The sequence below is a fragment of the Oncorhynchus clarkii genome, chromosome 20 (genome assembly GCF_045791955.1).
Source record: "Oncorhynchus clarkii lewisi isolate Uvic-CL-2024 chromosome 20, UVic_Ocla_1.0, whole genome shotgun sequence".
Lineage (NCBI taxonomy): Eukaryota > Metazoa > Chordata > Actinopteri > Salmoniformes > Salmonidae > Oncorhynchus > Oncorhynchus clarkii.
In genome coordinates, this window is record NC_092166.1 from 4267212 (window position 1) to 4279951 (window position 12740).

The following is a 12740-nucleotide window of genomic DNA, read 5'->3' on the forward strand; positions in this document are numbered from 1 at the left end:
ATGTCCCTATGGAAACGGCCCTATGGAAACGGCCCTATAGATATGTCCCTATGGAAACGGCCCTATGGAAACGGCCCTATAGATATGTCCCTATGGAAACGGCCCTATGGAAACGGCCCTATAGATATGTCCCTATGGAAACGGCCCTATGGAAACGGCCCTATAGATATGTCCCTATGGAAACGGCCCTATGGAAACGGCCCTATAGATATGTCCCTATGGAAACGGCCCTATGGAAACGGCCCTATAGATATGTCCCTATGGAAACGGCCCTATAGATATGTCCCTATGGACACGGCCCTATGGAAACGGCCCTATAGACATGTCCCTATGGAAACGGCCCTATGGAAACGGCCCTATAGATATGTCCCTATGGAAACGGCCCTATAGATATGTCCCTATGGAAACGGCCCTATAGATACGTCCCTATGGAAACGTCCCTATGGATATGTCCCAATAGATATGTCCCTATGGAAACGTCCCTATGGAAACGGCCCTATGGAAACGGCCCTATAGATATGTCCATATGGAAACGGCCCTATGGAAACGGTCCTATAGATATGTCCCTATGGAAACGGCCCTATTGGAAACGGCCCTATGGAAACAGTCCTATAGATATGTCCCTATGGAAACGGCCCTATGGAAACGGCCAATGCAAATCGCAAAAGTTCCATCAAGTGTGCTGTTAATTAGGTTTCCTGATCTGTTCAATCTCCTTTATTATTAGTGGGAGAGAATGAGGGGCCAGGCTGGAGACCGTGGTGATGTTAGAGTCCCAGGCAGAGGACACCGGGGCTGGCTAAAGGTTATCTCTTGGAGGGGCCAGGCTGGAGACCGTGGTGATGTTAGAGTCCCAGGCAGAGGACACCGGGGCTGGCGAAAGGTTATCTCTTGGAGGGGCCAGGCTGGAGCTGTGGGTCTGAGAAGGCTCTCATGTCTTCTAGACCCTGTGAAGTGGTCCTGTCTTCTAGACCCTGTGAAGTGGACATGTCTTCTAGACCCTGTGAAGTGGACATGTCTTCTAGACCCTGTGAAGTGGTCCTGTCTTCTAGACCCTGTGAAGTGGACATGTCTTCTAGACCCTCTGAAGTGGAAATGTCTTCTAGACCCTCTGAAGTGGAAATGTCTTCTAGACCCTCTGAAGTGGAAATGTCTTCTAGACCCTCTGAAGTGGACATGTCTTCTAGACCCTCTGAAGTGGACATGTCTTCTAGACCCTCTGAAGTGGACATGTCTTCTAGACCCTCTGAAGTGGACATGTCTTCTAGACCCTCTGAAGTGGACATGTCTTCTAGACCCTCTGAAGTGGACATGTCTTCTAGACCCTCTGAAGTGGACATGTCTTCTAGACCCTCTGAAGTGGACATGTCCTGGTCTTATTTAACTTCCTTCATCCACATCTTTCTTGTCAGTACCTCTATAGTTAGTTCTGGCTGGGTCTCGGCAGTCATTACTGGTTCTAGATCAGCGTCTACTGTGAGAGGTTCTGGGTGCAAGCCTGCAGCCTGTGTTTCTTCAGTGACTACTGGCTCAAGTTGTGGTTCTGCAGAATCAGTAGGGCAGAGGCTCACCGTAGGTCCTGTAGACTGTGCTGTCTCAGCAATCCCCTGGCTCCCTCCCATCTCCTCCTCCTCCTCCTCTTCCTCTTCAGCCGGGCTCTGTCAGGGACAAGAGAGACGTCATGATCCTTGACCTCTGGTAGAATAGCTGACCTTATAGTGAAAATATAGGCTTACAAACATTTACAGAGAGACAGACACCACAAAAGGTAGTCCTATTGACAGACAAGTTAAAAGGGAGAAGTATTCCAGCACAACATATTCCAGGTTTGTAACATTTAACAGAGCCTCCGGTGAATTTAAAACGGACTAAATAATGGTTGTTTGGGAAATCCGACACAACATGACTGCTGTGACTGACGCTTCCATGACGACCAGAGCAGCGGTCACCTTGGTTACAGAGGAGGGGACCCATCCCAGTGAAGACTGATGGCCAGGGCAAGGAGAGAGAAGGAGAGAGAAGGAGAGTCAAATCTAACACAGAGAAGACTTCAGGAGGATGCAGACATGAAGGGGACAGGGCCTAATACAACGAAGACTCATACAATGTTTCTGGTGGCATAGTGAGAGAAGCTGCAGCGAATGTCAGCATACTAAGTAATGATGTCACTGCCAATGACCAATGACCGAGCTGGAGGAAATAAAATGGTGCTGAGCAGCAAAACAGTCATAACAAAAGCCTTTTAGCGGCCCACCCGAGGAGCTGGGAGCTGCCCATCCGAGGAGCTGGGAGCTGCCCACCCGAGGAGCTGGGAGCTGCCCACCCGAGGAGCTGCCCACCCGAGGAGCTGCCCACCCGAGGAGCTGGGAGCTGCGCACCCGAGGAGCTGGGAGCTGCCCACCTGAGGAGCTGCCCACCCGAGGAGCTGGGAGCTGCCCACCCGAGGAGCTGCCCACCCGAGGAGCTGGTAACTGCAGGATACAGTAAGCTTTGGAGCCATATGTCAAAATGAAGCAAAGCTTTGAGAGCAACAAAAAGCCTGAAGTGGGCAGATGGAAGGGGACATATACAGAAAGCTTGTTTGGTGGTGGAGCCATGCAGGACACGGGGTTACTGTACGTCTCAGTAATACTGGTTGGAGCACCGCTGGAAGGGGTGGAGGGCAGCAGCTAGGTACAGTAGGGCATGTGAAGGAGGAAGGGGTGGAGGGCAGCAGCTAGGTACAGTAGGACATGTGAAGGAGGAAGGGGTGGAGGGCAGCAGCTAGGTACAGTAGGACATGTGAAGGAGGAAGGGGTGGAGGGCAGCAGCTAGGTACAGTAGGACATGTGAAGGAGGAAGGGGTGGAGGGCAGCAGCTAGGTACAGTAGGACATGTGAAGGAGGAAGGGGTGGAGGGCAGCAGCTAGGTACAGTAGGACATGTGAAGGAGGAAGGGGTGGAGGGCAGCAGCTAGGTACAGTAGGACATGTGAAGGAGGAAGGGGTGGAGGGCAGCAGCTAGGTACAGTAGGACATGTGAAGGAGGAAGGGGTGGAGGGCAGCAGCTAGGTACAGTAGGACATGTGAAGGAGGAAGGGGTGGAGGGCAGCAGCTAGGTACAGTAGGACATGTGAAGGAGGAAGGGGTGGAGGGCAGCAGCTAGGTACAGTAGGACATGTGAAGGAGGAAGGGGTGGAGGGCAGCAGCTAGGTACAGTAGGACATGTGAAGGAGGAAGGGGTGGAGGGCAGCAGCTAGGTACAGTAGGACATGTGAAGGAGGAAGGGGTGGAGGGCAGCAGCTAGGTACAGTAGGACATGTGAAGGAGGAAGGGGTGGAGGGCAGCAGCTAGGTACAGTAGGACATGTGAAGGAGGAAGGGGTGGAGGGCAGCAGCTAGGTACAGTAGGACATGTGAAGGAGGAAGGGGTGGAGGGCAGCAGCTAGGTACAGTAGGACATGTGAAGGAGGAAGGGGTGGAGGGCAGCAGCTAGGTACAGTAGGACATGTGAAGGAGGAAGGGGTGGAGGGCAGCAGCTAGGTACAGTAGGACATGTGAAGGAGGAAGGGGTGGAGGGCAGCAGCTAGGTACAGTAGGACATGTGAAGGAGGAAGGGGTGGAGGGCAGCAGCTAGGTACAGTAGGACATGTGAAGGAGGAAGGGGTGGAGGGCAGCAGCTAGGTACAGTAGGACATGTGAAGGAGGAAGGGGTGGAGGGCAGCAGCTAGGTACAGTAGGACATGTGAAGGAGGAAGGGGTGGAGGGCAGCAGCTAGGTACAGTAGGACATGTGAAGGAGGAAGGGGTGGAGGGCAGCAGCTAGGTACAGTAGGACATGTGAAGGAGGAAGGGGTGGAGGGCAGCAGCTAGGTACAGTAGGACATGTGAAGGAGGAAGGGGTGGAGGGCAGCAGCTAGGTACAGTAGGACATGTGAAGGAGGAAGGGGTGGAGGGCAGCAGCTAGGTACAGTAGGACATGTGAAGGAGGAAGGGGTGGAGGGCAGCAGCTAGGTACAGTAGGACATGTGAAGGAGGAAGGGGTGGAGGGCAGCAGCTAGGTACAGTAGGACATGTGAAGGAGGAAGGGGTGGAGGGCAGCAGCTAGGTACAGTAGGACATGTGAAGGAGGAAGGGGTGGAGGGCAGCAGCTAGGTACAGTAGGACATGTGAAGGAGGAAGGGGTGGAGGGCAGCAGCTAGGTACAGTAGGACATGTGAAGGAGGAAGGGGTGGAGGGCAGCAGCTAGGTACAGTAGGACATGTGAAGGAGGAAGGGGTGGAGGGCAGCAGCTAGGTACAGTAGGACATGTGAAGGAGGAAGGGGTGGAGGGCAGCAGCTAGGTACAGTAGGACATGTGAAGGAGGAAGGGGTGGAGGGCAGCAGCTAGGTACAGTAGGACATGTGAAGGAGGAAGGGGTGGAGGGCAGCAGCTAGGTACAGTAGGACATGTGAAGGAGGAAGGGGTGGAGGGCAGCAGCTAGGTACAGTAGGACATGTGAAGGAGGAAGGGGTGGAGGGCAGCAGCTAGGTACAGTAGGACATGTGAAGGAGGAAGGGGTGGAGGGCAGCAGCTAGGTACAGTAGGACATGTGAAGGAGGAAGGGGTGGAGGGCAGCAGCTAGGTACAGTAGGACATGTGAAGGAGGAAGGGGTGGAGGGCAGCAGCTAGGTACAGTAGGACATGTGAAGGAGGAAGGGGTGGAGGGCAGCAGCTAGGTACAGTAGGACATGTGAAGGAGGAAGGGGTGGAGGGCAGCAGCTAGGTACAGTAGGACATGTGAAGGAGGAAGGGGTGGAGGGCAGCAGCTAGGTACAGTAGGACATGTGAAGGAGGAAGGGGTGGAGGGCAGCAGCTAGGTACAGTAGGACATGTGAAGGAGGAAGGGGTGGAGGGCAGCAGCTAGGTACAGTAGGACATGTGAAGGAGGAAGGGGTGGAGGGCAGCAGCTAGGTACAGTAGGACATGTGAAGGAGGAAGGGGTGGAGGGCAGCAGCTAGGTACAGTAGGACATGTGAAGGAGGAAGGGGTGGAGGGCAGCAGCTAGGTACAGTAGGACATGTGAAGGAGGAAGGGGTGGAGGGCAGCAGCTAGGTACAGTAGGACATGTGAAGGAGGAAGGGGTGGAGGGCAGCAGCTAGGTACAGTAGGACATGTGAAGGAGGAAGGGGTGGAGGGCAGCAGCTAGGTACAGTAGGACATGTGAAGGAGGAAGGGGTGGAGGGCAGCAGCTAGGTACAGTAGGACATGTGAAGGAGGAAGGGGTGGAGGGCAGCAGCTAGGTACAGTAGGACATGTGAAGGAGGAAGCCTCACATGCAGCTTGTATTGTTTTAGATACACAGTACCACGGCAAGAGATCCAGGTGATGGTTTGGTGGCAAATTGACCGTCGGGAAAGGCCCACTGTGATAGGTCGCTCACAGCTTCATCCAGGCCGCACGATTCCTCTCTCTTTGGCGGTGCATCCTGGGTAATCAGCTCCGTCACCTTCTCATGTGACACGGTGGTGAACTCTGACCTTTCAACTGTCTTGGTCAAGACCTCAGAGGGACTTGGAGCCTCAGTCTTCTGCAGTGAGTTAACGGCACTCATTTCTTCATCAGTTTCAGTCTGGCTTAAGTTGAGAGATATCTCTCTCTTGTTGCTGGTCTCCTTAGACATGGCCTCAGCATCTACCTCACCACCGAGCTCATCTTCATTCGTGTCGATTATGGCATATTTCTCCTTAGATCTGGTGAGAGGATCTCCATCTAGCTCGTCATCTTCACCTTCCTTAACGCTTGCTGAAGTCCCGCCTCCTTTCTCCTGGTTGGTCTTGGTAACGTCTCTGCCGGCGTCCATTTTGTCTTCAGACTCCATCTCCCTCAGGATGATGAGTGTTCCTCTCTTGTCCAAGATGGCTGTCGAGACTTCCTGTCTGACTGTCCCTGGACTTATCTTCAGCTCTGGAGATACTAGGAACTTCTCTTCCTCTCCGTCCGTCTCTCTGTCCGTCCAGTCACTGGTGACGTCTTCTAAGGTATCAGTTACAGTCATCAGACCACACCCCTGTGCTCCTGCAGTCCCCGCCCCCACATCACTAGAGTTCACCATGCCTGCAGCCTACAGGAAGAGACTTAGCTTACAGTGACCACACAGACAGAGAGATACACACAGACACAGATGAAGACACATACAGACACACACACTAAGGAGAGACTTAGCTTACAGTGACCAGACAGACACACAGAGAGATACAGACGCAAACACACAATGGATGTCTTGCCTCAATGCCATTGGCTTGTACCTCCTGCTTCATTTCTTCCTCAGCAGCAGGAACTTCCTCTGTCTCCTACAGAGACAACACAGTACATTACAGCAGGAACTTCCTCTGTCTCCTACAGAGAAAACACAGTTCTATATTATATATTCCAGCAGGAACTTCCTCTGTCTCCTACAGAAACAACACAGTACATTACAGCAGGAACTTCCTCTGTCTCCTACAGAGAAAACACAGTTCTATATTATATATTCCAGCAGGAAATACCTCTGTCTCCTACAGGGAAAACACAGTTCTATATCATATAGTGTCCATGTTCTGTGAGTGTCCAGATTCTTCTCTAGCGCATAAGACAGTGTCCACATGCATAGAGTCTGCCCCCGACCGACCACGTGGGAAAAAAACCTTGTGCCCCATCCATGCAGTTAGCTCGTCCACCCTGGATCTTACACACAGATGTGGTCAGAGCAGTTGAGTCTCTTCGCTCACCTAAGACCCCCCTCAGTGTATCCATGCAGTGTACCCATGCAGTTAGCTAGCATGTATTCTAGTACTCCCTAGGTTCCTGGTTCTTACTGAGTCCTGTGGGGTGTTTAGTGGCTCTATCATGGGTGCCTCCTCCACTCCCTCGCTCTGGGAGCGCGCCGGAGGAGACGAGGACAGTCTCTTCTCCCACTCCGTCAGTCCCAGGGATTCAGCGCCACCTGACGTCTCCAGGAAGGAGCGCTTCAGTTCACTGACGTCTCTCTGACGTTTCACCAGCTCCTCCGACGCCTCTGTGTTCTGAACCACCAATCAGGAGCAGGATAGAAGGACGTCAGGTGCTGATCGACTAATCACCAAGCAGGATACAAGCAGGCTAAGCAGGAAGTAAGGTAAGCAATACGAGGGTCGGGAGAGAAGCCATGCGTGGTGTTTTGTATTCCATATGGTAGCTTTGATTCCCTCCAAGGCTAAGCCCCAGGCAGGAGTATCCCCAGGGCTGTGAGGATGATTCCCTCCAAGGCTAAGCCCCAGGCAGGAGTATCCCCAGGGCCGTGAGGATGATTCCCTCCAAGGCTAAGCCCCAGGCAGGAGTATCCCCAGGGCTGTGAGGATGACTCCCTCCAAGGCTAAGCCCCAGGCAGGAGTATCCCCAGGGCTGTGAGGATGATTCCCTCCAAGGCTAAGCCCCAGGCAGGAGTATCCCCAGGGCCGTGAGGATGATTCCCTCCAAGGCTAAGCCCCAGGCAGGAGTATCCCCAGGGCTGTGAGGATGATTCCCTCCAAGGCTAAGCCCCAGGCAGGAGTATCCCCAGGGCTGTGAGGATGATTCCTCTAAGGCTAAGCCCCAGGCAGGAGTATCCCAGGGCTGTGAGGATGATTCCTCTAAGGCTAAGCCCCAGGCAGGAGTATCCCAGGGTCGTGAGGATGATTCCCTCCAAGGCTAAGCCCCAGGCAGGAGTATCCCCAGGGCTGTGAGGATGATTCCCTCCAAGGCTAAGCCCCAGGCAGGAGTATCCCCAGGGCTGTGAGGATGATTCCCTCCAAGGCTAAGCCCCAGGCAGGAGTATCCCCAGGGCTGTGAGGATGATTCACTCTAAGGCTAAGCCCCAGGCAGGAGTATCCCCAGGTCTGTGAGGATGATTCCCTCCAAGGCTAAGCCCCAGGCAGGAGTATCCCCAGGTCTGTGAGGATGATTCCCTCCAAGGCTAAGCCCCAGGCAGGAGTATCCCAGGGCTGTGAGGATGATTCCCTCCAAGGCTAAGCCCCAGGCAGGAGTATCCCCAGGGCTGTGAGGATGATTCCTCTAAGGCTAAGCCCCAGGCAGGAGTATCCCAGGGTCGTGAGGATGATTCCCTCCAAGGCTAAGCCCCAGGCAGGAGTATCCCAGGGCTGTGAGGATGATTCCCTCCAAGGCTAAGCCCCAGGCAGGAGTATCCCAGGGCTGTGAGGAACTGATAAATGACTCTGGAGGCTCAGCACAGACAGCAGGCACAGTAGCATAACTAGGCCAGAATGGGATAAACCAAAGTAACAAGAGTAGGTTCTGCGTCTCAAACGGCACCCTAATTCCCTTATAGTGCACTACTTTTGACCAGGCTCCCATAGGGATCTGATCTAAAGTTGTGCACTATATATAGGGAGTAGGGTGCCAAATTGGAAAGCACCCCAGGATGACTAATGAGGATGCATTGCAGCATGGCTTCAGAACAACACTCCCACTTCTCGCTAGGGTTTTAGGGTTTTACGGTTTAGGGTTTAAGGGTTTAGGGTTTAAGGGTTTAGTGTTTTAGGGTTTTAGGGTTAGATGATTCGCCATTCAGTCCTCTCTATCGCTACACAGAGTTAGAGTATTTCACACAACGATAAGTAGCTTAGGGTTTTAGGGTTTAGGGTTAGAGGGTTTTAGGGTTTAGTGTTTTAGGCAATTCACTAGAGCTGTACCAAGTCGATAAGGTGAGTATCAACACTTCAAAGGCCGTAGGATAAGATGCGTCCAAATGTCCCAGTATTATTATATATATTATATATAATCAACATTAATTTTGTTGATGCAGTCAGTTTATTTTTGCCACAGTCAGGGGGTTCATCACACTAACAGACCTGCATGCGTAATGCACATCATGCTTTTTGGTTTTTTCACTAACCTCTAACATGAGATTACTATGCTTGATAAAAACGTTCTCTCCTTTAATTCGCCTTATGAAACTATACTGGAAAGACAAGAGGGGAGAGCGAGGCGTAAGGAATGTAGCGTTTTCACCATATCGTCATTTTGACTTCGATACTAGGTGTCACGACACTCGATAACAAAACGATCCCACAGATTTTTATTTTTTTATTTTTTAGAAAAAAACAACATAATTGGATGATCCAAGTCCACAACACTGATTAAAACTCACATTATGGGATTCATTTTGAGGTCTGGGGGAAAGAAAAAAAAAATCTAACAAATTTAGATTTTTGAACGGTGTTACCCTTTAATTCAAGTGTGCATAGCATTGTCGTTAGGTTAGCGGTGTTTCTGTAGGACATGTGACGGAGTTTGCAGAAATAATTGGCCACTGGATTGATACAAATAATCCTGATTCTGCCAGGTAGGCATAGGCTAACTTTGTAGTTCACTTTTCAAAAGCGTTATCATTAGCATCGCTAACGACTACACACAGAGGTAGTTAATCCGTACCTGGCCGTAATTGCTAATAACCCATCCCAATTACCAATCCGCCCCACTATATGTGATAAAGTGAAAATCTAAGGCCCGTACCCGACCCTAACCCCCCGACGCGCAAATATTGAACATTGTAGGCTACAGTCCAAGACGGCAGAGCAATATTTTGACAGGGGTGGTGCAGGTTTATTATTTTTGTGGGGTGGCTGATTTAGATATTTGACGCTGCTTATAAATGTTCAACATTTTGTTAGTTCAACTTGTCCATAATTAGAAACATTTAATTTAGTCTTCGGTCATTAAACGTTGCCCTAGAAGACCTAGAATCAACTATTGCTCGCCAGAATAATAATTGTAACAGATCGATAGAAATTGAATGATTCAATCTAGTTGACATCGGTCTGTAATAAAGCCCCTTTCGAGCAGCACACACACACACACACACACACACACACACACACACACACACACACACACACACACACACACACACACACACACACACACACACACACACACACACACACACACACACACACACACACACACACACACACACACACACACACACACACACACACACACACACACACACACGTTGGTTCTTCAGAAAGTTGCAGGGAATATGACATATTATTTTTCATGCCATGATATAAACTTGGACAAAAAATAAATACATTTTCTAAATAAAATAAAAAAAGGTCAATACCTTTAGTTCATTTCGAAACGTGAGACATTTAATAGAACTCGAAAGTAAAACAATTCTGGTGCCCAAAACATTTTATTTTATTTTAAAATGTTATATAGTGTGGAGTAAAGACGTTTCGGTGCACGGTGCAATGCTAGAAAAATTCATATCTGAAGTGTTACGCTAGAGTACTAGATTAGATTACTCCAGTAGAGTACTAGATTAGATTACTCCAGTAGAGTACTAGATTACTACAGTAGAGTACTAGATTAGAGTACTACAGTAGAGTACTAGATTAGATTACTACTGTAGAGTACTAGATTAGAGTACTACAGTAGAGTACTAGATTAGATTACTCCAGTAGAGTACTAGATTAGATTACTCCAGTAGAGTACTAGATTACTACAGTAGAGTACTAGATTACTACAGTAGAGTACTAGATTAGATTACTACAGTAGAGTACTAGATTACTACAGTAGAGTACTAGATTAGATTACTACAGTAGAGTACTAGATTAGATTACTACAGTAGAGTACTAGATTACTACAGTAGAGTACTAGATTAGAGTACTACAGTAGAGTACTAGATTAGATTACTACAGTAGAGTACTAGATTAGAGTACTACAGTAGAGTACTAGATTAGATTACTACAGTAGAGTAGTAGATTAGAGTACTACAGTAGAGTACTAGATTAGATTACTCCAGTAGAGTACTAGATTAGATTACTCCAGTAGAGTACTAGATTACTACAGTAGAGTACTAGATTACTACAGTAGAGTACTAGATTAGATTACTACAGTAGAGTACTAGATTACTACAGTAGAGTACTAGATTAGATTACTACAGTAGAGTACTAGATTAGATTACTACAGTAGAGTACTAGATTAGATTACTACAGTAGAGTACTAGATTAGATTACTACAGTAGAGTACTAGATTAGATTACTACAATAGAGTACTAGATTAGATTACTCCAGTAGAATACTAGATTACTACAGTAGAGTACTAGATTAGATTACTACAGTAGAGTACTAGATTAGATTACTACAGTAGAGTACTAGATTAGAGTACTACAGTAGAGTACTACAGCAGAATACTAGAGTACTATAGAGTTTTGTTGCGTAAGGCTGTGGTCAATGGTTAGAATCATCTCACCGAGATGTAATGAAACATACCGGAACATATCAGCCAACAAGGTCGAACAAAATGGCCCCCCAAAAAGAAACATGAATGTGACAGGCGCTATACTGTATATACAGGGCCTTCAGAAAGTTTTGTTTTGGTCAACGTGTAAAATTAGTCAAATAAAAAAATAAAACATGAACATATATTGATTAGATAAGTATTCGACCCCCTGATAGGGAACGAGCCAAGGTTAGGAGGGGGACCGTCTCTCCCCATGTGTTGATGCGCGCCACCAATAACATATTGTCGGTTTTGACCAACACAAGCTGAGCCTGACATAAACGGGGGGGAGATACTCCGGGTAATTGCCATGCAAAGTACTCCACACCAGTGTCCATACCCCCCGAATAGAATTGTTTTCGGGGGAACGACTTCCATCACAGAAGCCATCATCCCTAGTAGGAATTGACACTGGCGAAAACGCACCAGTCGAAATGTGGCTAAGCTGAGCTGGAAGCCGGACACCCTACGCGTGGATAGAAAAGCATGATAAGTGAGTCTAGCTCGAGACCCAGAAATGGAATGTCAGACAAATCTTTTTCAGGTTTCTTATAAAGCCTAGAAACTGGACAGTAGCATGGATGTGCGCCCCCCTCGACTCCACCACCACCAGCCAATCGCTGTAATTAGCCGGGCAGCTATTTTGTAGACTCTGAGGTGCTTGCTGAGGGAACGTAGGTCTAGAATGGGACACAAAAGACTCGTTTCCTTGTCGTAACCAGGATTACCGGCTGTACCAGCAGTCCCGAATCTTCGACACCAGGAACCACTCGGATTGCCTGCTTCTGGAGCTGGGATGATATTTCCTCCAATCAAAACAAGGGGGCGAGGCCTCGGAACAATCAACGTGATGACGCTGCAGCAGCGTTGGGAGGGGGGGGACGCACAGCCCGCATGCTGACCTCACTGTTCACATGATCCAGGGCGACACTGCGCATGCATGTAAATTGGTCGGAGCAGACAGCGAGACTCCCGTGAGATCGGTTCTTCTTCCATTTCCACTTTTCATCGAACTCACATACGGGAGACATCCCTTCTAACACCGGTGACCACTGTGAAACTCGGTAGAAAAAAAATAAAAAGAACTGTGTTTAGGTGCCAAGGTTTGCCTAAAGCCCGGCCCACTCTGGTTACAAGGGCTCCGGCGATCAGTGACGTACCCTGATTGGCCGTGCCGATTGGGGGTACTCTTGTCACAACGAGCCTCACTCTGTTCAGGCGGTAAGATAAGTTGCTGTAATTGGATGGCACCGGGCACGTTAAAAATAGACCCAGGGGAAAAAAATTATCATGGAGGTTGCCCTAATGACCAGTCACACGTACTGGAGACAAAGACCCTTATTACCTAGCTGGGAATGGGACAGACAGCTCTGAAAGAACTGCCCCTTTGCATACTAAACAAGAGAGCTACCCCAGCAACTCCAACGTGGGGAGACACGAATAGCTAATGTTAGCTCACCTCTGCAAGTTAGAAAGGA

The 12740-nt window shown here is 49.4% G+C and overlaps 1 protein-coding gene across 7 annotated transcripts in view; it reads right to left on the reverse strand.

Annotated features, from left to right (window-relative positions):
- LOC139375787 (band 4.1-like protein 3) overlaps window positions 1-12740 on the reverse strand; it is a 66382-nt gene that overhangs the window by 11697 nt on the left and 41945 nt on the right. For 4 of the 7 annotated variants that reach the window (XM_071117636.1, XM_071117635.1, XM_071117634.1 and 1 more), the window contains 5 exons: window positions 8867-8932; window positions 6813-7019; window positions 6243-6308; window positions 5324-6079; window positions 1572-1658 (listed from right to left, as the gene is read on the reverse strand). In XM_071117636.1, the coding sequence (XP_070973737.1) occupies window positions 1572-1658; window positions 5324-6079; window positions 6243-6308; window positions 6813-7019; window positions 8867-8932 (1182 nt within the window). The remainder of the gene's footprint in view (window positions 1-1571; window positions 1659-5323; window positions 6080-6242; window positions 6309-6812; window positions 7020-8866; window positions 8933-12740) is intronic. The other 3 variants (XM_071117638.1, XM_071117633.1, XM_071117637.1) reach the window with 2 other exon arrangements.